Genomic DNA, 25,739 nt, shown 5'->3' with positions numbered 1-25,739 from the left:
TGTGATGAAATTCTTCCTTTCCATTGCTGGCCCCTAAGTATTAGTATCAGAGAAGGCGATAACCCTTCCTCTATTTACTTTCTCCATAATGAACATAAATAACCATTTATTTATTGCAAATCCTTCTACCCTGGGACAGCTTACAAGTAACATCAAAGTATATAAATAAAATTGCAATGCACAGTGCTAACATAAAACCCCATCAGGATCCTTCCCACAGGACACTGAGTGACAGGTATCCCTGTGAGATGAGGGAAGGGAATGCGCCAACCACCTGTCTCCCTCCCTCCCCCTCTCTCCTGGCATCCTTCCCAGTGTGCAGTTGATGAAAGATGACCCTTAAACATCTATCATGCCTTCACCCTAAATTCCCCCCCCCCCCGGGCCCCAAGTTAAAAAGCCCTGAGTACATGAGTCTTTCCTCATGACAAAGATACTCCAGACCATTTTCATTCACCTTTTCTGCACCTTAATACTGGCGTTGAGGTGTTCGTTTTTTTGTCCCCTGTGTATTTCTCACAGCGGAGAACTAAAGGTTGGAGGACTCTCCTCTCCATTATGTTAACAGTCTCTGAATCTCCCTGAAGTTTTTTGGTTTTTAAAAAGGAAACCACAATATATACAATGGCACATTCCTGCAGTGACCTTGCAGATAAAAACACCCAAGTAACTGAAAGATGGCTGTAATTGAAGGGAAATGAACATATAAATGAAAGTTATTTATTTATAGAATGCAATCTAAGTCACAGCTATTTTAGCGATTCTGTGTACTTTGTCTGCAAAATCACCACAGGAATCTGTCCTTGTTTCCCTTAACAAATAAATCCACTTTGGGTTTGTCCAGCCACCTGAGGCAATTTAGAATTTTAAAATAGTAGAGAGAAGAGCACGTGTCCCTTTAGAGCACAAAAGCAAGAAATATGTTCCTGACAAACACACATGGGGTTCCCCTCCCCACATTTTCTTGACAGCCACATTTAAAAAAAGCCTCCATTCAATTGCATAGGGGTAGTAATAGAGGCCATAATCTCAGAAATCTCAAGCGAGGGAGGCAAGTAGCAACCACTGAGCACACCCTTGTATTAGGTGCTATTTGCCCCCGCCAGGAATTTTTGAGGTTGCAGCTACTATGAGCATCATCACACGAAGGAAAATCACATTGGCTTACTGTTGCTTCTCCGACAGTGCATTTGTCCCTCAATGCTTCCTCTTCTGAAAGAGGAAGTAAACAACATGCATGTGGCCCATTTAGTGGCCCATTTTGATTGCGCTGCTTCTCCTGAACACAGCAAGAGATAACAGCAACTTCTGTCTTTAAAATAAGTTGGACTTACTAGAGTGTTTTTGTCGTGTTCCAGGCAAGCAGAAGCCCATAGAGCAGTGAGGAAGCAAGGGTACAAGGCAACAAGATGCTCCAACAAAGGCTAAGGCCAAACTGAAGCCTTTTATGCTATGGTCCCCCGACTCCACCCTTTCTTACAGGCTGGAAGTCTTAAAGGGACACACCTCTGGCCTGTAGCCTAACACTCTTCCATCTCTCCAAGAGCTCATGCCTGGCATGTTGTTGATGTGACAGCTCCCTGGAATATGGGACCCTTGTAGCTGAAGGTGGTGGTCCAGTACTGGGGCTAGGCTCAGAGGAGTCTGTAGATTCAGGGACCTCTACAGGCTTGGGCTCAGGAGTCTTCACAGGTTCAGGCTCTGGAAGCTCAGCAGGCTCAAGAGTCTCAGCAGGCTCAGGCTCAGTGATCTCTACCAGCTTGGGCTCAGGAGTCCTTGCAGGCTTGGGCTCTGGAACCTCTGCAGGCTCTGAGGTAGTGTTTGGACCTGGAGTTTCCCCTGTGGATGCCACTGTATCATCAGAGTCCATGTCACTGCTGGACTCCTGGGTCATGACAGTTTTTTTGTCACATGAAGAAGGAAGGCTAGAAAGGGCAGGAGGTGCGCAGGAGGCAGACACCACCATGAGAGGGACCCATGAAAATCCACGAGTGCCCAGTAATGATCATGCAATAAAACGCTCATCTGATGCAGCTCTGTGATTATATCCATGCAACTGAATGGATCAATGTTTCACAGAAGCAGGCTGAACCCTGAAAAGTCATGGGAGTTTTACTAACAGGGACTGGCCGGCGAGATCACATTATGCCAGTCCTTTTCCAGCTTCATTGGCTGCCAGTCCAGGTCCGTGCCCAATTCCAAATGCTGGTATTGACATTTAAAGCCCTAAACGGTTTGGGGCCAGGTTATTTGAAGGAACGCCTCCTCCCATATGTACCTACCTGGACCTTAAGATCACCTACAGGGGCCCTTCTCCGTTAGGCTGACGATATGAAAAGGAGGACAGGGCTCTTGTATCTTTAACAGTTGTATTGAAAAGGAAATTTCAGCAAGTGTAATTTGTATATATGGGGAACCTGGTGAAATTCTGTCTTCATCACAGCACTTAAAGCTGCAGGAGCTATACTAGAGTGACCAGATTTAAAAGAGGGCAGGGCACCTGCAACTTTAACTGTTGTGATGAAGAGGGAATTTCATCAGGTTCTCCATATATACAAATGACACCTGATGAAATTCCCTGTTCTATGCAACTGTTAAAGATACAGGAGCCCTGTCCTCCTTTTCATATGGTCACCCTATTCTCCATGAGCCCCTGCCAAAGGAAGTGAGGCAGGTGGCTACTAGGAGAAGGGCTTTCTCCGCTGTGGCACCCCGGTTGTGGAACGAGCTCCCCAGAGAGGTCCGCCTGGCGCCTACACTGTACTGCTTTCGTTGCCAGCTGAAGACCTTTTTATTCACTCAGTATTTTAACACTTAATTTTAACTTAAATTTAAATTTTACTGTTCTAACTCTGTATTTTAATTTTATATCAATTTTGCTGTGTGGTTTTATCCTGGTTGCGCTTTTTATACTGTATTTCGTAATTGTGTTTTTAACCTGTTGGTTGTTTTATTGTGGTTTTAATTTTTGTGAACCGCCCAGGGAGCTTTGGCTATTGGGCGGTATAAAAATGTAATAAATAAATAAATGGGAGGAAATGCCTATTCCCCACAGAAGACTGGTGAATCAAGAGGTTCTCCTCCACAGGAAACCCATGAAGCATTTTCCTCACCCCACCTCAGGGGTTTCTGAGGTACTGTCGTGACTAAACCTGTTCCCCTTAGGCTGCGGGAAAGAGTTTCAGGCTATCAATTGGAATCAGTTTCTGAAGCAGAAGAGACAGTGCCAGAAATGTATACCAGTCTACATGGGATGTGGGCGAGGTGATTCTCACAGGCTCTTCACCAGCTGGGGATGAACCTTCGCCAGACCTTATCACTGAAAACGTTAACAACACACAGTCTGTGGGGAAATCAGTATTCTTCAGAGGGAGAGGGCACTTCAGGGCTAGCTGATGCTAGAGTTTCCTACAGACTCAAACACGAGGAGCTAAAGGAAGGTAAGAGAAGGTCAGCCCAGCTAGCTTCTTGCCAAAAGCTTCTTCAGAACCAGCTTCCTTGAAATTAAAGTGTTCTGGGAAAAGGCTTTCCCTTTTCCTTGAAAGGACAATTGTCTGGCTTAGTTCCCATAGTTTTGCCTAGAGGAAAGTTCCTAGAGGTTAGACTTTCTTCACTTGGGAAGAGATGTTTATTGCCTGAATAAAGCTGTGTGGATTACATGGCAGACCTCTTTTTAGGGTGACCAGATGCAAAGGAGGACAGGGCTCCTGTATCTTTAACAGTTGCATGGAAAAGGGAATTTCAGCAGGTGTCATTTGTATATATGGAGAACCTGGTGAAATTCCCTCTTCATCACAACAGTTAAAGGTGCAGGAGCTATACTAGAGTGACCAGATTTAAAAGAGGGCAGGGCACCTGCAGCTTTAACTGGTGTGATGAAGAGGAAATTTCACCAGGTTCCCCATATATACAAAGGACACCAGCTGAAATTCCCTTTTCAATCTAACTGTTAAAGATACAGGAGCCCTGTCCTCCTTTTCATATGGTCACCCTAGCAGACGCACTTTGCCAGCACCCCCCCTCCACAAAACCTGGGCCGAAGATATGCTATTATTGTTCTATGATAGGGTGACCATATGAAAAGGAGGACAGGGCTCCTGTATCTTTAACAGTTGTATTGAAAAGGGAATTTCAGCAGGTGTCATTTATATGTATGCAGCACCTGGTGAAATTTCCTCTTCATCACAACAGTTAAAGCTGTGGTGCCCTGTCCTCTTTTAAATCTGGTCACTCTAGTATAGCTCCTGCAGCTTTAACTGTGGTGATGAAGAGAGAATTTCACCAGGTGCTGCATACATATAAATGACACCTGCTGAAATTCCCTTTTCAATACAACTGTTAAAGATACAGGAGCCCTGTCCTCCTTTTCATATGGCCACCCTACTTTATTGTCTTCCAATAAAGTAGGAGGTTTTGGGAGCCATGGCAGGTGTAGCCTCTTTGCTACTGTGGTTTGTTCAGGGCTTCTTTTTATAGCACAGGGAAATCCCCACCTGTTAATGGGATTGCAAAACTGGAGTGGGGTGTTTTGAACCAGCAGCCCTAGCTTTCACGATAAGATTTTCCAGTTTCTGTGATTTGTGATATCTTTCAGTTTCAAATTTCCAGGACCAGCATGCTGTTATTGGCATTCAATAATAGTGTGGTTTTTCAATGGCTAGTTCCCAATTGCCAGTTATTTATTTCCCTGAAAGAGTGAAACAGAATTCAGTAAGTAAACTGAATAAGGAGAAAAGAATAAAGAACAGGGTTTGTACACACTAGAATAAGCTTTGGGCCATCTCACATCATGCACCCATATGTACAGGAGAGTGTTACCTGTGCAATGTCATTGAAGTGCATCTGGCCCAATGCCGTTTTGGGATACAAGACTCTGTCAGCAAAAATATGCAGAAAAGAATAAGTAATGGGGCCTGTGCTCTTTACAATTAACTTTGGTCCATTGAATGGAGCATCCATCTGGTAAAGGACACTCTCCTGTATATGTGGGTGTATGATTTGGGGTGCCCCAAAGCTTACTGTGGGGTGTACAGCTGCAGTTCCTTATTGTTTTCTACATGTCAATAATAATAAGGATGTGTGTCTGTCTTACCATCTGTCTGTCAGTACCATTGTGCCAACGCTGAAACCTAGACACCTGAAACATGACATATATACTAAGGGGATCCTAGGGTTGTGCATCTCAGGGTAATTTGGCTTTAAAAACACATTGACTAATTTTAATAGATTTAAATGTGTTCATGTGGTTGAAGTCTGCAGTAGCACCTTCAGTCACCAGGTGGCAGACTACCCTAACCAGTGCATAGCTTTGCAGTCAATACAGTTTGAAGCCAGGGAAGAGAAGTCTAACAAAGACAGTTATATGGATTCCCCTTCCCCCTCCTGTGGTGCAGCCCCCCTCAGAGAAATGGATTGGACAGACCTCTCTCTTAAGGACTGTGCCAAGGGATAGCAATGGATGTGTGTGGTGTTACACCCCACAAGTCAATTCCAAATGTATGTCTGCAGTTTGTAAGTCTGTGGTTTGTAGAATGTTGGCCTGAGTGGGCGGAGTTAGAATGTCTTGGGAGGGGGGAGGAGCGATATATAAGGGAAGGGCTGAGGGGATTGCGAGTTCTTGTTCTTTTCAGTGTTCTTGTTCTTGGCAAGAAAGCTTTTCAGGGAGACTTGTTAGGCACTCTTAGAGTCTGTAGTGCTCTCTGTATTTATGGTACTTAAGTTCTGGGAAATTTGAGAGTCAGTGTAGTGAGTGGTGTCTTTAGAGTGTGGTGTGCACGTAGTGGATGTATATTAATCAATACTGAGAATAAAGAAAGTTCAAGAGTGATTGTGTGAGAAAAAGGAAAGCGCGAATGTGAGAGTGACAGGATTGTATGGAAGGTTTCAAAAAGGTTTTTAAATGTTGTTATTTGAAACAAAGCTTATGAACTTTTAAAAATAAATTTTGATTGTTTTGTTTTAAAACTACCACAAAAATCCCACGTGTCTGTTTGGCATTTATCATCTTAAATTTACACATTCAGCACCCACTCTGACAATCATTCACCTCAGCAGATATAACTCACAGCACATTATTATATATATTAAAATCCATTCTCCATTTTAAACCCCTTTCTCCACATAGTTTGGACTTTATCCCTTGCCTCAGGCGTATCAAGTGGTGGTGCTTGGCTTGAGCAGGGAGTAGCCTCGGCCAGGTCTGGTGTTCAGAGCCTGTATCGCCCCATAAGAAGTGGTGGTAGTGGTAAGGTCTGTTGTTCAGAGCCTGTGTTGTGGCAATGTGTCTTTACTTAGATTGGTGGGCATCATGTGTCTAACTCTGACAACTGCATAAGTTTGCTTGATATCTTCAAAGAGGTATTCCAACTTTTGCAAAGCTGGGTCTGTTCGCTAGTTGTGAATATGATTGGTGAGGGCACATGCAATTGACACAGGACCTTTTGCCCAAAGAAATAATTGGGCTGGATGTGTTATTCAGTGCTATCTAGTAGAGGTTACTCTTCTGGACATGTGGGTGTATGATTTTGGGTGGTCCAAAGCTTATTGTCGGGTGCATTGCCCTAGTTCCCTATTCTTTTCTGTGTGTTTTCTCAATTATTTTGGTGGGCAACAGTGCCTTGCATCCAAAGATAGCAGTGAGATGGATGCAATTCAGTGTCACTGTGGAAATCACAGCATGGGGGAAAGGGTTAAATCTAGAGATACGAAGGCCCAGAAAACCCCCAGAAAAATTTGGGGGAAAAAGTCATCCCCCCATTTTCCCCTTGAAAAATGGTGGGGGGGATGAAGAAAAATGGATTATGGAATGTTTTGTTTTAGTGTGATGAATAAAATGTTTAAGAAAAGGTATTCAGATATTTACTTCTCCAAATGATTTCTAAAAACTATGACCAATATCAGATTATTACAATTTCTGTGCACCAGGGACAAGCAAGTTCTAGGTTGCAGACTAAGACTACAACTCTCAAATGCAAGAGCAAGATGCATTTCTGCCTCTAGGGAGCAGCACTGCCACTGAAGCATGGCGTGAAACTGATAGCGATAGTTATAGCTCAGATAATGAGTCTGATTAAATTTCATGCATATTCATTGAATCTTGGTCCCCCCTTTTTCTCAGTTCTTTTTATGGGGATGGGTCCTTTATGTTTGCTCCACACTGTGGAAGACTAGCAGAGACATAAATAATTTTCTTTGTTACTAATGTCTCTTCTGGGATTTTTTAAAATCGTTTTTGCCTGCTCCTCATAAACAGGCAAAACCAAAGAGGTTCCTTACAGTTCAGGAGCTTGTGGCTCCATTTGTTACCAAAAAAAGCAAAAAAAAAATTGTTTGAATACACAGTACTTTTAATAAGCACATTCTCCGCTGTGGCACCCTGGTTGTGGAATGAGCTCCCCAGAGAGGTCCGCCTGGCGCCTACACTGTACTGCTTTCGTCGCCAGCTGAAGACCTTTTTATTCTCTCAGTATTTTAACACTTAATTTTAACTTAAATTTAAATTTTACTGTTCTAACTCTGTATTTTAATTTTATATCAATTTTGTTGCGTGGTTTTATCCTGGTTGTGCTTTTTATATTTTATTTCGTATTTGTGCTTTTAACCTGTTGGTTGTTTTATTATGGTTTTAAATTTTGTGAACCGCCCAGAGAGCTTCGGCTATTGGGCGGTATAGAAATGTAATAAATAAATAAACAAATAAAATAATAAACAAATATGACAATTTATGCCAAACCAACTTGTACATAATTACATTTTTGTTCCTAAAGTAACAAAGTGACTTTCAATCTAAAAAGTGCTAATATTGCATTTATTTTTTTTTAAAAAAAAATCTGAAAATTTCCGTTTCTCCCCAAAACACACACACACACACAAACCCATTCCCCCCCCCCCATGGCTTCAAAATATCCAGAAATTTTACATCTCTAGTTAAATACCATTCTCCCTGTGGCACAGTCTCCTCCCTAAGTGAATTGGAAGAATGCTTTTCCTCCCTGGACTACAACCAGGGAGGAAATGGTTAATCACCCCTCCCTGCTGCACTCCTGATCATCATCACATTCCCTGCACCCAACAACTGTTATTTGCATATTTGTTAAGCAAAGGTGTTTAATATGGTGTCTAATTTGACTCCAAGATGCAAAAGATTTTATGGAGATTCAGGGCAGGGGAATGAACAGCTTCTTTAGGAAACTTATACGCTATACAACAACTTCCTTATGCAGCCCAGATGTTTTGGATGTGCACAGCCAGGTTTTTTAAAATTCTTTTTTACATATATATATTTTTTGGCAGTGATTGACATGGATGCATCCACATGACAGTTCTTTGCTCCCAAAGAAGGCATTAGACCAGATATGATTCAATGCAATCACATCAATGACACTCTTCTGTACGTTTGGGTGTATAATTTTAGGTAGCCCTAAGCCTATTGCGCGTTCCAGATATTTTTCTACATATTTTGGCTAATAGTGACACGGAGGTGCTAAGCGTGTCTGTGTCCTGTACACAAAGAAAGCAACAGGTCTTTCAATTCCATCTTGTACAGGATGCTTTCCTGGAGGGAGGGAGGTGTGTGTGTGTGTGTGTGTATCATTTGAGTTGCCCAAAACTTATTGCAGAGTTCAGAGTCTCGGTTCCTTATTTGGAATTGTCATCTGCGGTCATTGCACACAGATGACTCAGTGTAGTGCAAAAAAAGATGGTTTTAAGCTTGAAGAGCATTACCGCTTACTGTCTGAACTATTTTGAACTTTCCTACAAATGAAGAACTGAGAATCAACTTCAGCAGCTGTACCCAGCTGATAAGCCTTACATTTGACAACTTCAGCAGCACTTTGGCTTTCGTTGGTCACGTTTAGGCCTGCTAAGTTAGATTTGAATACAACTTCTTCCTCCTGATTGGAAGTCCATCTGCTGTATTTATCATCTCCTGATGTTAGGCTAAGGGCCAAAGCGGATGTGACACTGTAGCTGTATTTTCTTTAAACAATAGCTGGCATGGAGTGCCTGGAACTGGGCTGGGACCATGGCATGAGGGTAGGGGAGCATTAACCCTTTGACCCACTGAGGACCGGATTGCAATCAGAGTCTCTCTTTCACACACACAGTTATGCTTTTCTCCTGTTGTTGTTGTTGTTGTCGTTGTCATCATCATCATCATCATCATCATCTCTTTCTCGCTCATGGCAGTTTTTCTAGATGAACATGACGGGCTTTGTCAAATCATGCTGTCTTTTACAGATTCAGGGATTTCCTAACAGCATGTTTTAATAATGACTGCTTTCTGGATGTTGGTGTGGATGCATTTTGGTAGGCCCAATTTCTGACGGTTTTCTATATAGTTTTTTTGATGTGATGCTGGTGACTGATATGACTAATGGAATAATTGTGACCTTTTCCTGTTGCCATAGTTCTTTGACTTCCATGGCCAGTGGTGCATATTTCTCTCTCTTTTCCTCTTCCTTTTCAACAATGTTTTTGTCATTCGGTATTGCTATGTCGATGAGGTATGTGTTTTTTTTCTTTTTTGTCTATGGCTATTATGTCTGGTCAGTTGCAAGGTATTGTCTTGTCTGTATGAATTGTTCTGTCCCAGTATATTTTATGATCTGCATTTTCCAAGTTTGTTTCGGGTGAGTATGTATAGTATGGTGCATATTGTTTGATAAGATTGAATTTGATGGCCAGTTGTTGGTGAATTATTTTTGCAGCTCCACACATGAGGAAGGGTAGTGGGGATGTGTGTGCCAGCTCCGTCGCCCTCACCCATTGCCATTTTCATTCCTCTCTACATGTGGAGGTAGACTGTGTGCAGAAACGAGCCTTTCCTATCCATGGAGTTTTCCCCTGCGATTTAGAACCAATGGGGAGAACCTCCACCGATAAAGGATATTTTCTCTGCACACAATTGCTCTCCACACATAATAGAGGACAATTACATTTGGCATGTGTATAGAGCTTATGCACATGCCAAATGCCTGACTAGGGCTATGTAGTCATTTCCATGCCTCCTACCTTCCAGACCCCTGTATTATATGAAGGCATTTCTCCCTTCTCCATTATGCTGTTTGTGAATTATTATTTTCAGAGTAGCCTTGTTCAAACTCAGTTTCAACTGGATAAATGGAATAGAATTCCTTATGCCCTCCTTTCTCCACAGGTGGCTTCCTCAGAGGTGGGACTCAGTTTGTAAAACCTCTTCCAACAAAAGTCCTGACTTGGAGCGGTTGGTGGTACTGCGATAATATTTCAACACTGAAAAGATGGCATTCCTTCATTTCCTAACTCTGTGCTTCCTTATACTGATGACTTCCTTAGGTGATATTCAAAGTGGTAATTTTTTCTGTTTCCACTGATGACTGTGTGGCTGATTGATAGCCTTCCTTTTCCTGTTTAATTTTGCCTTTCATGCACACCAATAGGAAAAACATAGCTTCTGACACTAAAAGTACAAGTATTACAAGTCAAATTACACATTTGGGATTGCAAAAGTTATGTGTTGGTATGAGTATTTTTGTATGGGTCAAGTTGAAGCTCATAGGATGCTGCTCATGGAATGCTGATAATTTGTACACTAGGCCAGGAGGGAAAAAGGAGTGAAGTTTACACCAAGCACAGAATGTTTAGATCTTGGCTTCTGGAAGTCCACCTTAACCCAAGTTTCTGTTCACAAATCATGTGAGCATGTTCTGCTCACAACCCTCAATACAAGCAAAGCACTTTTTTTCCTGAGAAATGTTTGCAAATTCCCAAATTTGTTGTCACATTACAAAGATGCATGCACATGTTGAAATTCATGTTTAAAACACACACTTTCACACTTCAGTGTATCCTAATTACATTCCCACCCATATCCTGCTATACCAAATCAATTCTCCTTCAGTTAATTACCACATTCACCATTATCTCCCAATTCACCTCTATCTATAGACTGATATAGAGATATAGATATAGGAGATGTATAGGCTGCCTTTCAGGGCAAGCCCTCTCAGGCAGCTTACAAAAACTGGTTAAGTCCATGAAAACAATCCAGTTCCAAGTATGAGAGGTCTCCAACCCATGATATGAAAGTTCCGTATTAAATTTCAGAATGTTTTGTCTAAAGAAGATTGTGTACATATACCTAGAAATGTACTTTTAGATTGCAACCCTATATCTGCTTATCTGGGATCAAGCGCCTTTGCATTAATGGGACTTACATCTGAGTAGGCATGTACAGGATTGTTCTGTTGGTGGTGCAAAGGTGATGAACAACTTAGAAACTACACCCTCTAACTCGAAAGAGATTCTAATCTAAGGCTGGTTCTGGTTATGATTGAAGCACAAGTAAGAACAGAGCCCAAAGAGCACCCAACTGCATACACTAAATACAGTTAAACACTTCACTAAAGAACATGAGATGTCTGTGTGCGCTCTTACACATATAAATTATTATACCAAATATGAATTAAAGTTGCAAAAGTATTTAAAGCAGAAAGTATTTAAAGCAAAGTTGCCAGTTATATTAACACTCAAAGTAATATATCATAAACACAACAAATTGCACTTACACATAACAGAATTCCTATACATTAAATGGAATAAACTCCTTGTTGGGTTCATGTGTTTTTGATATACAGAAGAAGTAACGTTCTTGTTATGACAGGAGTCCGGTAAATTAATCCTGTTTCATCTTGTACAATTTCTTCAGATAAACCTTCAGATAAGTAGTCTTATCATCTGTAGAGCGAACAAACAAACACTACACTGCTTTTTGGGCTCTGTTCTTACTCGGATTTTTTCAACTGCAGCCCATTTTTTGTTTATGATTGAAGCACACCATCCAAGCACTTGATAGGGTGGCCAGATGCAAAAGCGGGCAGGGGGATTTGCAAATTCAGTGATGAAAGAGAGAACTTTCGCATATGTTTGCATACAGAAAACATATTTCTGAACACCTTCCTCCAACTGGTGAGGATGGAAGGATATTTTCCAATTATTCTGCAAATATAATTTTGTAAGCCTCCATGGTACCCTTTCATTAATCCATGCTGCATGGACCACCCCCCCGCACATAAACACATTTTCAGAGTGGAGGCCTTAGAGAGCCTGTCTATGTGGTCCTTTTAGAGGTTCCTATCTGTTGAAGTAACTGCTTTCACAGGAGTATGCACATTTGCTTCCCCCCCTCTCACTCATGAAAGCATAAATGTGCAGTTGCCATGTTACTTTGGGTAGTAGTGGTTCCCTTTTGGAGGGCTTTTTAGTTGGATGGTGGATTTCTTGCTAAAGGTCTTTGGACTACTATCCAACCAAGGGTGCAATCCTATGCATGTGTAGGCAGAAAAAGTCCTGCAACTCCAAGCATTCCCCAGCCCGCTGTGGGAGTAAGCCCTATTGAACTCAATCGGACTTACTTCTGAGTGTAAATATATAGGATTGCACCATAAAGTAAAATATAGGGAAATGAAGCTTCAATATCGATTAAATTCAGCGGGGCTCACTTCTGATTAAACATACTAAGAATTGAACTGCACCCGTCTTTCCCAACAATAGCCAGATGGATTTAAATCTACAACCCACCCCCAAAACAAATAGCTCTGCTAGCAAAAGAGAAAGTGAATCCACCACCTGCTTAGTCAAAGGACCAGGCCAGAGAGAAAGGAGGCAGCTAATTTGGCTAAAGGAGCAACTGTGAAGTCTGCAACAATACCTCCGTCTTACTACTTTGCTGTCTGCTGAGAGAGGAGTGTTTTGAGAGAGGAGCTCTTGCTTGCTCACTCACTCCTCCTCCGTTTCTCCTCCCAACAGCCCTGAGCAACCTCTGCTGTGTCTAATAAAAAGAAGCCAACCTTGCTGGCAGCTTCTTGATGGGCTTCAGGAAAAATATAAAACAAGGAGCAAAAGCATTTCACGGCCATGCATATCATGAGCATCTGGAATTCCAGATTTTATTGGGCAAAAAGAGAGAAAGGACATCAAAACAGCCAGAAGTTAAAATAGAGGACTGTCCAGGTTAAAAATGAATAAGAAGAAAGCACATCTAGCCACCCTAGTCAAGCAATAGGTGTCTTGGGTTTTGTGGGATAGTCCTAGGTAATGTTATACCTCTGGAAAAGGGAACAAATCAGGCTGAAGGGTAATCAGCCAGCAGAGTGGCCTCTACCCAAATGTCCTCCATCGGTCATTTCATTCTCCTCTAATGAGAATGATGGACCTGACTATAATATGTTCCTGGCTAGAATTTGATCACTAGAAAAAGGCTTTAAGTCAAGTGAGTTGGGTGAACCTAGGCTTGTGGACGAGGCCACGAGGGAGACTAGGCAGGCCAAAAAAGCTACACAGGGTTCTGACTTCGTGGTTTATTTGTCTGGTCTAGAGAAACTGATGGGAGATAAATGTGTGTATGAGGAAGACACCGCGACTGATGATTTCAGATGTAAAGCAGGAAAGCAGAAAGCAGAGACGATGCAACTTAAGCACTGTCCAGATGTGACAGGACCTGGTGAGTACAGTATCTACACCAGGGTGGACAACTTTGGGCAATCTGGGGATACCACTGTGGGTCACTCTCATACCATGCTGCAAAATAAAAGGGAAGGGGAAGGGGGGGAAGTCACATTAAGATCATAGCCTCCTTTACAGAGACTTAGATTGTACAAATTTAGCTTGAGAACAAGCTAATTTTTTTTCTGTTCTAAGCCTTTGTAGCAGTTTGCTGCCAAATTTTGGCACCCCCGACTTTTCAACCCTTTGTTCCTCATATAACAAAGAAAAATTGTGCCTAGGGTAATTTCCTTGGTGTCACAGAGTGATGATACATGACCTTCGTGTAGGCAAACTTACTTTGCCTGCAAAGAGGTGGATCCTGGCCATGCCTTTTTTGTGCTGTTTGTGTAATGCCATGTGTGGGGCCAAGCTTCCACATCACTGTATTTGAGTAACAGATGGGATGTGGGCTGATACATGAGTTGGGCTTGAGTTTCTCCCTGGGCATGTCTACACCAGCCCTATATCCCGGGATCATCCCGGGATCATTCCTGTTCATCCAAATGCCACACAGGGGATCCCGGGAGCAGGCAGGGATGATCCCTCCATTTTCCTAGGATAACTCTTAGGTGTAGAAAGGGCCACTGAGTAGTTTAAACATATCAAATCATCCTCCTGCGCCCCCAGTGGCCGCTCGGAGAACAACAAAAGATTCGCTCTTAAAGGGGTAGTAAAATACGACGCTTCTTTTGGCTAAGAAGCACAATTAAAGCAGGATGCATGGGAGTGCTTCACAGTAAAAGCAGATTATAAGATGGAAAACTTCAGAGTCCTTTGCACGCAATTCGCAGTGATTGCACAGTATAACGCTGGTGTGATGAAGCTATTAGAGAATAAGTTACATAGTGGGACAATGGATCACTCATCTCTCCCCAGTTGTTTCAGGGTTTGAAAGTTTAGTGGGATCCCCCAAACTGAGCAATCCCCCAAAATATGAACATATGAAGTTGCTTTAAAGAAAGTCAGACCATTGATCGTTGAAGTCTATAACTGTCTATGTTGACTGACAGCAGCTCCACAAGGTTTATTATTAGTCTTTTCTTCTTTTTTGCTTGCCTTACTGCCTGAGATCCTACAGATTGGATCTGAACTTTCTGCATGCAAAGCTTGTGCTATGTTAGTGAACAAGGCCTGTACCTGAAGGCTCTTCCACACGTCGTCCCCAGAGCGCATGTATTCGACCCCAGTGCACCCCAAGAACGAGCGTGTAACTTGCCTGTAAAAGAAACGACGAAGAGATGACGACGACGCCCAGCTTCCTGCTCCTCCGCCCCGGACGGAGGGCTGTTTTTGAAGAAGGTGGGGCGAGAAGGGGAGCATTGGACGAGGGGGGGGAGTTGGCAGCGGCGCCCTGGGGCAGCGCAGTAGGGTTGACCACGCGGGATAACCGGGGGGGGGCACGGCGAGGTGAGCCCAGGCGAAAGGCTCTTTGCGAGGCGAGCGCTGCTCGCGTCCCTCGGCTGCCGGTAGCAATCTCTCTCCCTGCCTCCCTCCCCCCTCTCTCTCCACCCCCTCCCCGCTTCCCCAAGCGTCGAGGGAGAGACGACACATGGGGCCTCTGTGTGTGTGTGTGTGTGTGTGTGTGTGTGTGTGTGTGTGTGTTAATCGCCTTTGCAAACAGGCTCAGGCAGGCGCTGCTGCCGCCACTGCCCTCCCCCCTCTCGCCTCGAGCTGCGTGGAGAGGGAGGAAGAGGTTCTTTCGCGTCTCTTCCTTGTTTCTTTTACAGGCAAGTTGCACGCTCGTTCTCGGGGTGCACTGGGGTCAAATACATGCGCTCTGGGGACGACGTGTGGAAGAGCCCCATTGAGAGTCATGCGGCTGTACTTAGCTGTATTAAACAACCTCTCTTTTTTTGTTTTCTCTCAGATATGGTCCGTTTCCAATGTAAAGTAGTCGTTATTTCAGAACATGGAAAAAACATTAGCATTGAATGGAAGAATGACAATGATATTAAAGAAGTGACATTGCAATCCTGCTTTGCCAATGGAAGCAATTGTTCTGTAACAACTCACATCAATATACGTTCTGGAGAAACTGCTGTTGTCAATGGAAGAATTTCACTGAATATTATTCATAATTCTTTCACACTGAATATCAACGAAGTACAAATAGCTGACCAAAAAGAATATATGGGCCGTCTTTATTTTGAGAAGGGAGAAGGAATAATGGTAATAGATTTAAAAGTTGTCGGTAAGTTTGAGCCAATGAGCGAATGATATCAAGAAAACTCTAGGGCCCCATCTAAATGGAGACACTTTCCAAAGCGATTCAGTTTAGAACCACGTTTTCATCAAAATGGACTTGCTCTTCCTGTGCACACACAGCCGATTAAAGCAATGTATGCAAAAAAAGAAAGAAAGAAGAACTGCATTTTCGTGTAGACTGCATGAAAAACAGCATGAGTTTGGGCATATGTGGGTGGAGTCTTGCAGCATCAGCTTCCTTTTTAACCTTATGCAAAGGTCCATCACCACCCTGGGAAAGCGCAGTGCAGTTGAAGTCAATGGGAATTACTTCTAAGCAGGTTTAGCAGGCTGTTTTCAGGGTGGAAGTGGAGATTTCAAAAGAACAAAAGTCATCGCAACTGCAACAACATGCTGACTTTAAGGCCCATTTGGGGGGAAAGAAAGCATGCTCACCTTTTAAAAGTATTCAGTTTATGTGAAAGTCCACTCCTCCGGAAAAACCCAGATTTAAAGCATTAGGCTTCCCCACCACTCTCTCTGATCTGTGCTAAGTAAGTGCAGTGGAAGCCAGTGGGAATCCCTCAGAGTAGACAGGTTTAGCGGGGATGTTTTCAGGGCAGCAGAAGAGATTGAAACAAACAAAAGTCATCCCAAAGATTCATTTGGGGAAAAGCAAGCAGGATCATGCACAAGTCCCTATCCTCCAGCTATGACACAACTTTCCCTTCCTCCTATTAGTGCTACACGCACACTTGCACACACACACTCAGCGCTGAGGCTATTTGAGTCACACAGACTCCCAAGCCGCACTACAGCCAGCATGATGGGAAAATCCTTCACAAAACAACTTTGCAAACATGCAGGTTTTACAGCATGAAAACCTACAATTGCTGCAGAGAGGAGGGGAACATCATCTGCCCCAAGAGTGTGTGAGGCACAGGAGCACCAGAGTAAATGCCCCATGTAGATGGGGCCCAGGTTTGATTGTACAGGGGTTGAAGTCAACGGCAAAAGCTGCTACCCCTTAACTATCCTTACTGAATAACTGACATCAAACAAATGTTTACAAGGCCACTGAAAAATCTACCAGCAGATAGGATGCAATGGGCTACATCCAACGTTAAGTAAGTGGACATCCACTAGTGCAACAGGACGTTCTGTTCTCCTCCTGCTCCATGCACCCCCCTGCAGATTGCTCTGGGGGAACAGATTTGGGGGTACATGGTGGGCTGTAGAGGGGAAGGGGAATCCATTTTGCTAGTGGTGTTTATTCCATTAGTGGATGGACACCACTGGATACAACCCAATAAAATGGATGGGGAACACATGGCCCTTCATATGTTGTTGGACTGCAACTCCCATCAGCACTAGCCAGCCAATGGTGACAGATGATGGGAGTTGCAGTCCAACAACATAGGGATGAGCAGCCATTTTCCCACTGCTGCAATAAAGGAAGACAAAAAATTAAAGGAGATGTGAAAGTAATGAAATACATATTGGAATGTTAGACCCTATTCTGTCATAAGAACCAAGATAAGATTAAGAAGACAGTGGCCAGAAGTGACCTATGGTATGGCCTCTGAAACTAAGCAGGTCCAGGCCTTGCCGCTAACTCAACAAGGAACTGCTTGGGAACTGAATGTATACAGCTCTGAACTCCCTGGAGGGTGGGAGGGATAAATATAACAAACCTAGTCTTGGTTATGAGACAGTAATAGTCTTTGGATGAACTGAGCCCTTCACAGGCTAGGAGCAATTTCTGTATTGTTCGATCATCTACCTGCCTAATTCTAACTAGTAGTACATATTTTTCAGCACTATATCCTGACCTTCCCATCGCCATGCAGAATGGCACTGTTGGATGTACAACATCTGGAGGGCATCTGTCAAGCCAGGTCCAGGAAACCAGCGAGACTCCCAAATCAAAACATGTTTCTGTGAAAAATGAGAGTGGCTCCTTTAACATCAGTACTCTCCAGTACCTTGCCAGTGATTTGATATACTGCTGCACTCTCAACAACACAATAAGCTCTGATACAGGTGAGTTCTATTTCCTGCAATAATTCATCAGCTCATATCGACACTACAACTCTTGACCAGTTTCATGACTGTTCAACAATGACAGCTGCCAGCCATGGTCCACTGGAGATGGTAGTGCACTGGTGAGAAAAGAAATGTAAATGAAGATTGCTGGTCAAACTACAATGTCCAGGAAGCTGTGGCCATTGCACAAGTTTGGATTCATTTGAAAGCTAATTTTAACTTGTAGTATAGAGTAACCCTCAGTGGAAGATGTTTGCATGGGAAATGGGCACTTGGAGACTAAAGAGAAGGGGCATTGATTTGGGGCACCTGGGTGGGAGTGTTTTGAATTAATTGAAAAGGGATGAGTTGGTGGGTTTGCAGCTGAAACCACAATCTCTGCCTTCTTCTGAGTCTGTGGCCTTAGACCAGGGTTCAACTTCTGGAGATTCAGGGGTCATTTTTGCCCCTTGGACACTGTGACAAAATGATGAATTGTGTTATTCTTTATATGTAAATATTTAAGTGTTTGGTTGGAGCGTGGATTTGCTGTGGCCAATTCTAATAATAATAATAATAATAATAACAATAATAATTTATTTATTTGTTACCCGCCTCTCCCTCTGAATCGAGGCGGGGTACAACACAAATAAAAACACCATAAAATACATACAACTAATTCAAATACTTAAAACCAGTGCATCATTAAAAGCAGCACACCATTAAAAAATGCATCTTAAAATTCAATTGGGTAGGCCTGTACTTATTTTTCTATATGAATAAACTTTGTACTTATTTTGTTTAACAACCACGTCTGCTTGGTCATTTGTATTACTTCAGGAAGACAATACATATGCACACCCACACACAAAAAGTTTATTACTCACTCATTCTTTTAGAAAATAAGAATAGGGTGGTGGCAGCGAAAGAGAGGTTTGATAATAGACGTCACTGAAATTGGTGATGCCAATTTCGGACACCCTCCACTCTCACAAGTTGCAGGCTGATGAATGATTCGAAAATGAATTTAAAAAGAAAATAAGAGGGGAAATGGCATCCATAGCACTACACAGCAACATAAAAGTCAAATTTTGCTTGTTTGCAAGCTAAATCTTATGCTTTTAGTGTTCTGTATGAACTACAGAGCAAACAAGCTAAATTTGACCGTTTTAGGGTGCAGAGCGGTAAAGCAGCAGTTTCTGCAGCTGAAACTCTCCCCACAGCCTGAGTTCGATCCCAGCGGAAGCTGGTTTCAGGCAGCCGGCTCGGGTTGACTCAGCCATCCATCCTCCCGAGGTCAGTAAAATGAGTACCCAGTTAGCCGGGGGAAAGGTAATAATGGCCGGGGAAGGCAACGGCAAACCACCCCACTATAAGGCCTGCCAAGAAAACATCAGCGAAAGCTGGCGTCCCTCCAAGAGTCAGTAATGACTCAGTGCTTGCATGAAAAGAAAGTACTGTGAACACCATATTCCCCTAAATGAGATTAAATAAAATGTTGTTGTTGTTTTCAGAGGGTATGGCCACACTAGAGAGAGGAGCACATGCAGGTCATGAGCTACATGTTGACCACCCCTGATTTAGCCAATTCCAGCAGTCTCCAGCTAAATATTTCCAGGAGACTTCCAAGCAGGGCATGAGAGCAACAGCTTTCCCCTGCTATTGGTCCTCTGCACCTGGCAGTCAGAGGTATACTGCCTCTGTACACGGATGTTCCATTTAGCTATCATGGCTTCCATTGACAGACTTGGGATGGAAGAGATAGGAGTCTGGACTAAGTGAATCTGACGGAAGAGTTGATGGGGGTGGCTTAGAAGCAGTGTGAGCATCACTTCTGGCAGCCCCACTTTTGGTGGGATACTGTCTGCTCCTTATCTTGAGTTATACCTCAGACCAAGGTATTTGCATCCCATCACATTTGGTATTTGCTAAGTAGAAAATTCACCCAAGATGTTTTCTTTCCTTTCCTTTCCCTTTCTATAGTTCGCATTGCATCTGAAAATACCACATCTCTAAAGATGATATCAGACAATATCATGAAGAACAGCTCCATTGGGATTGTGATGATCATCTTGGTTTTGGCTGCTGTTATTGCAGTGGTTTTGTACCGGAGAAAGAAGACAGGTGTGTCTTTATGGCCAGTTCATGTTTTCTTCCCTGGGAGATCATTTGGAGACACTCATGTGGAGATCCATGCTGGACCAGACAAAGGGTCCATCTAGTCCAGCACTCTGTTCACACAGTGGGCAAGCAACTGTTGACCAGGAACCCACAAGCAGGACCAAGAACACACAACCTCCCACCCCTGTTCCCCAGCAATTGGTGTATATAGGAGGTAGTGCATAGCCATCAGGATTAGTAGCCACTGATAGCCTTCTCTTCTAGGAATTTATCCAACCCCCTTTTAAAGCCATCCAAATTGTTGGCCTCACTACTTATGAGGGTCATGTTTCCCCAAAACCTATGGGTTTTAACACTCTAGGTTCACCCATAAGAAGCCTGCATAGACACACTAGGTGATGCTTACTGTGGCATTGGAGTGAGGCATTTCCCCACTCCCTGCCAACTTGAATCTGGTGGAGCCACAGTCCAGTCATGTATCCCAAGTCTGCCTCAGAATGAAACCCTTCTCATATTCTGAGCATGGGTGGCTGGGTGGGTGGAGGACATTGTTAATCAGGCATGGGTGAGTGGTAGTGTTACTGCAGAACTTCATTTGAAGCATTTTTGCTGCCTTTATAAAATTCCTGCTTTACAAAAGTTGAGCTGACTGGCCATTTTTATAGATGCTCATAGGACAAAGGAGGTGGGGTGGCTTTCCCAGGTCCAAGGCTTACATAAGAATATAAGAAGAGGCCTGATCCAGAAAGGTCAAGGCTCCTGTACAAACCTAGTATTCATTTAAAAAAACAATGTTATTTTTATTGAAAATGTCAAACAATTTTTACAAGAGCCTCCCAAGTTTTAACACAGTATAATAGTAAATATCAGGACATACACAACAAAATTCCAAACCCCATACCTCTGCAATAGCAATAGACTTCCTCAATGTATTAGCATGTTCTGTAGTTCCAATTTCTTTTGTTATTCCTTGTTTAGGTGTCTGGCAAAGCTGTCCAATTGCTTATATCAAAGTTGCATTTACCCAGGATCTTTCCCAATTGCAGGTAAGTATAGGCTGCTAAATCAGGTGGTTACTAGTGCAGTTAATAAGACAGGATTATTTATTTATTTATTTCTATACCACCCAATAGCTAAAGCTCTCTGGGCAGTTCACAAAAATTAAAACTATAAGGTACAGGTAAAATATAAAACATGAAAGCTTAAAACCACAATATAAAACCTGGATATAAAAGTACAACCCGAGATTTAAAATACAGATTTAAAACAGCAGAGCTAAAAGACTACAATGGTAAAATGCTAAGATATTGGGGGAAATGAAAAGGTTTTCACCTGACGTCTAAAAGAGTGTAACCTAGATGCCAGGCAAACTTCTATAGGGAGCTTATTCCATAACTGGGGTGCCACAGCAGAAAAGGCCCTCTTCCTGGTACCCTCCCACCTCACTTCCTTTGGCAGGCGCTCCTGGAGAAGGACCCCTGAAGATTATCTTAGGCTCTGGGCAGGTATGTATGGGAGGAGGTGTTCCTTTGGATAACCTGGCCCAACGCTTTGAACTGGGCCCTGACACAGACTGGCAGCCTGTGCAGCTGGAAAAGTACTACCATAATGTGGGCTAATTGGCCAGTCCCTGTTAACAATCTTACTGCCCTGTTTTGGGTTTTGGACCAGCTGGACTTTCTGGACTATTTTCAAAGGCAGCCCCACATATAACAAATTGTAGTAATCCAGACAAGAGTTTATCAGAGCATGGATAACTGAAGCTAGCCTATCCCTGTCCAGGTAAGGGCGTAGTTAGTAAGCTGATAAAAAGTGCTCAGTGCCGTTGAGGCCACATGTGCCTCGTGACTGTTCTGGGTCCAAGAGCAGCCCCAAACCATGAACCCGATGCTTTAGCGGGAGCATAACCCCCTGCACAACAGGTTGAACAACACCTAGCTGGGCAGACGAACCACTCACTAACTGTACCTCTGTCTTGTCTGCATCAAGCCTCAGTTTGTTGGCCCTTTTCCAGTCCATTACCATGTCCAGACACTGATTCAGAACAGCCGCTGCCTCACCTGGGTTTGATGAAAAAAGAGGTAGAGCTGGGTATCATCCGCATACTGATAACACTTCAGCCCACACCTCTGAATAATCTCTGCCAGCAGTTTCATAGAATCATAAAACAGTACAGTTGGAAGGGGCCTATAAGGCCCTCGAGTCCAACCCCCTGCTCAATGCAGGAATCCACCCTAAAGCATCCCTGACAGATGGTTGTCCAGCTGTAGATGTTGCCATCATGTAGATGTTGAACAGCATGGGGAATAGAATAGAGCCCTGTGGCCCCCCACAGTTTAATAGCCATGGGGTGGAACAGGAATCCCCCAATATCACTCTCTGGAATTGGCCCTGCAAGTAGGAGTGGAACCACTGACATTTCTTGCTGCCATTTTTATTCTCTTTTCTCTTCCCTCCCTCCCTAGAGAACAAATTCCACAGATGATGATGTGTGACAAAGTCAGATATCCTGCCTGATCCAATATTACACAGTGCTTGGATTAAGATATTAACATGGAAAGCTGCAATTGAAATGGATGTGAAGTCAAAGAGTTTTGTTTATATGACCTGCTGAGCCAACCCACCTCATTGCTAATGCCTTTTCTTATCCATTCAGAACGATTTGCACTTTGACTGAAAAAGGAGCCTGCTTACCCATTTCAGTAAAAAGCATATTTCTGCAGGCTTTTGGACAGGATTCAAAACCCATTTTTCTCAGACAGTTCCTTTTTACAGCAACTGTGAATATAATCATAATGTAGCGACCGGCTAATGTGGTGATTCAGAGTTGGATCTCCTGGGCCCCCTGGGGCAAATCAGTTCTTTGTGAACATATGCATCCATCTGGAAAATAGGGACAATTGTAACCTAGGTGTAAATAACAGTAATATTCACATTTAATGATGAACTGTGATTGTTAACTAGGAGAAACAAAAATCTTCAAATGAAAACACCTGGCCAGCAGAAGAATAAGAAGACATTGTGAGCTATTTTGGAAGAGCTAGCACCAGCTTACTTCACCAGTTTCTGGAAAACGAGTGTTATCAAAGCAGCAACGAGCTCACCTGTCCTGAACTATTCTAATTTGCCCAGATTCTCTTAACAACAACTTGAAGTTTGACTTGCCTTCTTTCCTGCATTTGTTAGCTCTCTCTTTTTGTTTTATTTGAACAGGAAAAATGTGCATTTCAACTAGGAAAAATGAGCACTTGTTTTTTTAAAAAAGTGTGCTGAAAATGCATACTTTCCTCCCATAGATTCAAGCATTAAAATGCAAATTCTTTAAAAAACATATATGCATTTCCCCCCAGCATGAATGCAAGCTTAGGAATTTGCAAACTTTTTAGGAGGGCTTGATCTTCTGCTCATGTCTGCACTGCAGACTGCAAACAGGATATGTTTGCATGATTTGTGAACATTAATGAAATTCTTGTATAGCCCTAGTTATACAGTAGCTAGGGCTGTGCACGGACCCCCCACTGGATTAGGTTCAGATCCCATTTCGGAAAGTCGAATCAGGCACAATTCATTTTGGGCCAATTTGGACCTGTTTCAATTCACTTTGGATCTGAATTGCGATTCAGATTTCCGAATTATTCGGATTTTTCATTTTCTCATAGGCTTGCATTGGAAAAAGAAATGCCTATAACTTTCAATTTTCATGATACAAAAATGAAATTTGGAGACCTTAGAGACACTGTGGAGGCGCTCCTGTCTGCCAAATTTCAGACAGATTGGTGAAGTGGAATCCATGCAATCAACTGGTAAAACTTGCTTTTTTCAGGGAAACTACTTAAAGCAAAGTGCTATAACTTTTTCATTTTTCGTGATACAAACATGAAATCTGGATACCTTAGAGACACTGTAGAGGTGCTCATGTCTGCTAAACTCCAGACAAATTGGATCCATGTAATCCACTGGTGAAATTTGCTTTATTCAGGGAAACCACTCAAAGCAAAGTGCTATAACTTTTTCATGTTTCATGATACAAACATGAAATATAGGGACCTTACAGCCACTGTGGGGGTGCTCATGTCTGCCAAATTCCAGACAGATTGGTGCAGTAGTATTTGTGTAACTGACTGGTAAAATTTGCTTTTTTCAGGGAAAAATGGAGGAAGACTAACAACTAGAAGATTTTTTTAAATATAATTTTTATATTCTTTTAAAAGGACAAGCAGAAAGAGAAATAGAGGCAAGAGATAACAGTGAGAGAAGGGGGAAGTCTCAAGAAAGATCAAAGTACTAACGCCCAAAAGCACAACAAGCCTAAGCTAGCTAGCCCCAAACATCCTACTCCAACAGGTCTAACCCACAATGAACAAGGACAAAGGCAGCTCGATCTCCTGATAGTCCTTAAGCCCTCCACCACCATTGTGGAGGCTGCTGGAGAGAATTGGGAGTCCTCAGGAGGACTGCGAGATGAAGCAAACACATTTTCCCCTCTAAACTCCTCCTCCACCCTCTCTAACAACAATAAAAAAAATGTTGCAAGTACAGACAAGCTGTCTGTGCTTGAAAAAAGGTCCAAACCAATCCAAATTGATTTGGACTGTGCCAATTCATTTTGGACCAATTCAGATCTATTTCAATTCGCTTCGGATCTGTTTCAACGCCCTCTGAATCACTCGGATTTGGGATTTTGATCCGAGGCGATGCACTGCCCTAATAGTAGCCACACTAACTGCCACTGTTGAGCACGTTTGGTCTCAGTCCCACTGAGACTGCTGTCATATACAACCCCTTGAACGTAGTGGAGCTTTCATCTTAATATGCCAGGCTGCATAAACAGACTATACCTTAGTTTTTCTGTGTGATTTAAAACTAGGGATTCACAAAACCTGGGCTCAGATAATGAGATTTAGGAACTGAGTTTCTGCATCCAGTCTTTATGGCAAGGATGAGTAATGTGTGGTCTTCCAGATGTTTTGGCCTACAGCTCCCGTTGCTTGTAGCAGATTTTGCTCTGACTTTGTACTGTTAGTTTTACCCTACCCTGTGCCTGTTTGGTGCATTCTCTTCCCCTCCTTATTGTTTTATTATGATTTTATTAGAATGTAAGCCTATGCGGCAGGGTCTTGCTATTTACTGTTTTACTCTGTACAGCACCATGTACATTGATGGTGCTATATAAATAAATAAATAAATATAATAATAATAATAATAATAATAATAATAATAATAGATGTTGCTGACATTTTCCTGTAGACTTTAAAAACATATTGTCAACACTATTAATTAACAATACCTCACAGTGGTCCTCCAAGAACAACCAAAGATGCAAACAAGACTGTTTCTGTGAATGTTCAATTTTGATTTACTTTGATTACTATTAATTTTTGCATATGGATATTGATATATAGGAATAGAGGAGATTTTTATTTGGTCACATTTTAACTGAACGGATCTAATTCACACTTGCCAGGAGACTTGTCAACTTAACAGTCTACTAACATTCAAGAAAGCTATAAAGACTGATCTCTTCCGGCAGGCCTATCCAGTGGAACTTTGAGATGTTTTTAAAATGTTTTTTAGGATTTTTTTAAAGGATTTTTTAAACAATGTATATTATGTTTTAGTTGCGTATTATGTATGTTATTGTTTATTGTTGTTCCCCGTCTCGATCAAAATGGAGAGGTGGGCAAAAAATAAATAAATAAATAAATAATAATAATAATAATAATAATAATAATAATAATAATAATAATAATTTGTGGATTGGAGCTCAGCTACCCTTCAGGTTTTACTTTCCCAAAGTTTATGATGCAGTTCATGGCTATGATGCATATACTAGGGAAGTGTGCACTTTAGGGGAAAATGTTTGTTCCAAATGTGAATTTTTG

At 42.4% G+C, this 25,739-nt stretch overlaps 1 protein-coding gene across 2 annotated transcripts in view; it reads left to right on the top strand.

Moving 5' to 3' along the window:
- The window catches only part of LOC134396688 (uncharacterized), a 29,371-nt gene extending 4,407 nt beyond the window's left edge, over nucleotides 1-24,964 (top strand). Inside the window, exons 2-8 of one of the 2 annotated variants that reach the window (XM_063123239.1) lie at nucleotides 10,160-10,317; nucleotides 13,358-13,483; nucleotides 15,395-15,718; nucleotides 17,530-17,754; nucleotides 19,720-19,860; nucleotides 20,836-20,903; nucleotides 22,323-24,964. In XM_063123239.1, the coding sequence (XP_062979309.1) occupies nucleotides 10,263-10,317; nucleotides 13,358-13,483; nucleotides 15,395-15,718; nucleotides 17,530-17,754; nucleotides 19,720-19,860; nucleotides 20,836-20,903; nucleotides 22,323-22,352 (969 nt within the window). In that variant the 5' untranslated portion in view covers nucleotides 10,160-10,262 and the 3' untranslated portion in view covers nucleotides 22,353-24,964. Of the gene's footprint in view, nucleotides 1-10,159; nucleotides 10,333-13,357; nucleotides 13,484-15,394; nucleotides 15,719-17,529; nucleotides 17,755-19,719; nucleotides 19,861-20,835; nucleotides 20,904-22,322 lie in introns of both variants that reach the window. The other variant, XM_063123238.1, reaches the window with a different exon arrangement.
- The last annotated feature ends 775 nt before the right edge of the window (nucleotides 24,965-25,739 follow it).

This window comes from Elgaria multicarinata, chromosome 3, assembly GCF_023053635.1.
Source record: "Elgaria multicarinata webbii isolate HBS135686 ecotype San Diego chromosome 3, rElgMul1.1.pri, whole genome shotgun sequence".
NCBI classification, from domain to species: domain Eukaryota; kingdom Metazoa; phylum Chordata; class Lepidosauria; order Squamata; family Anguidae; genus Elgaria; species Elgaria multicarinata.
Note: the sequence above shows the minus strand (reverse complement) of the source record. Positions and strands in the feature narration are given on the sequence as shown.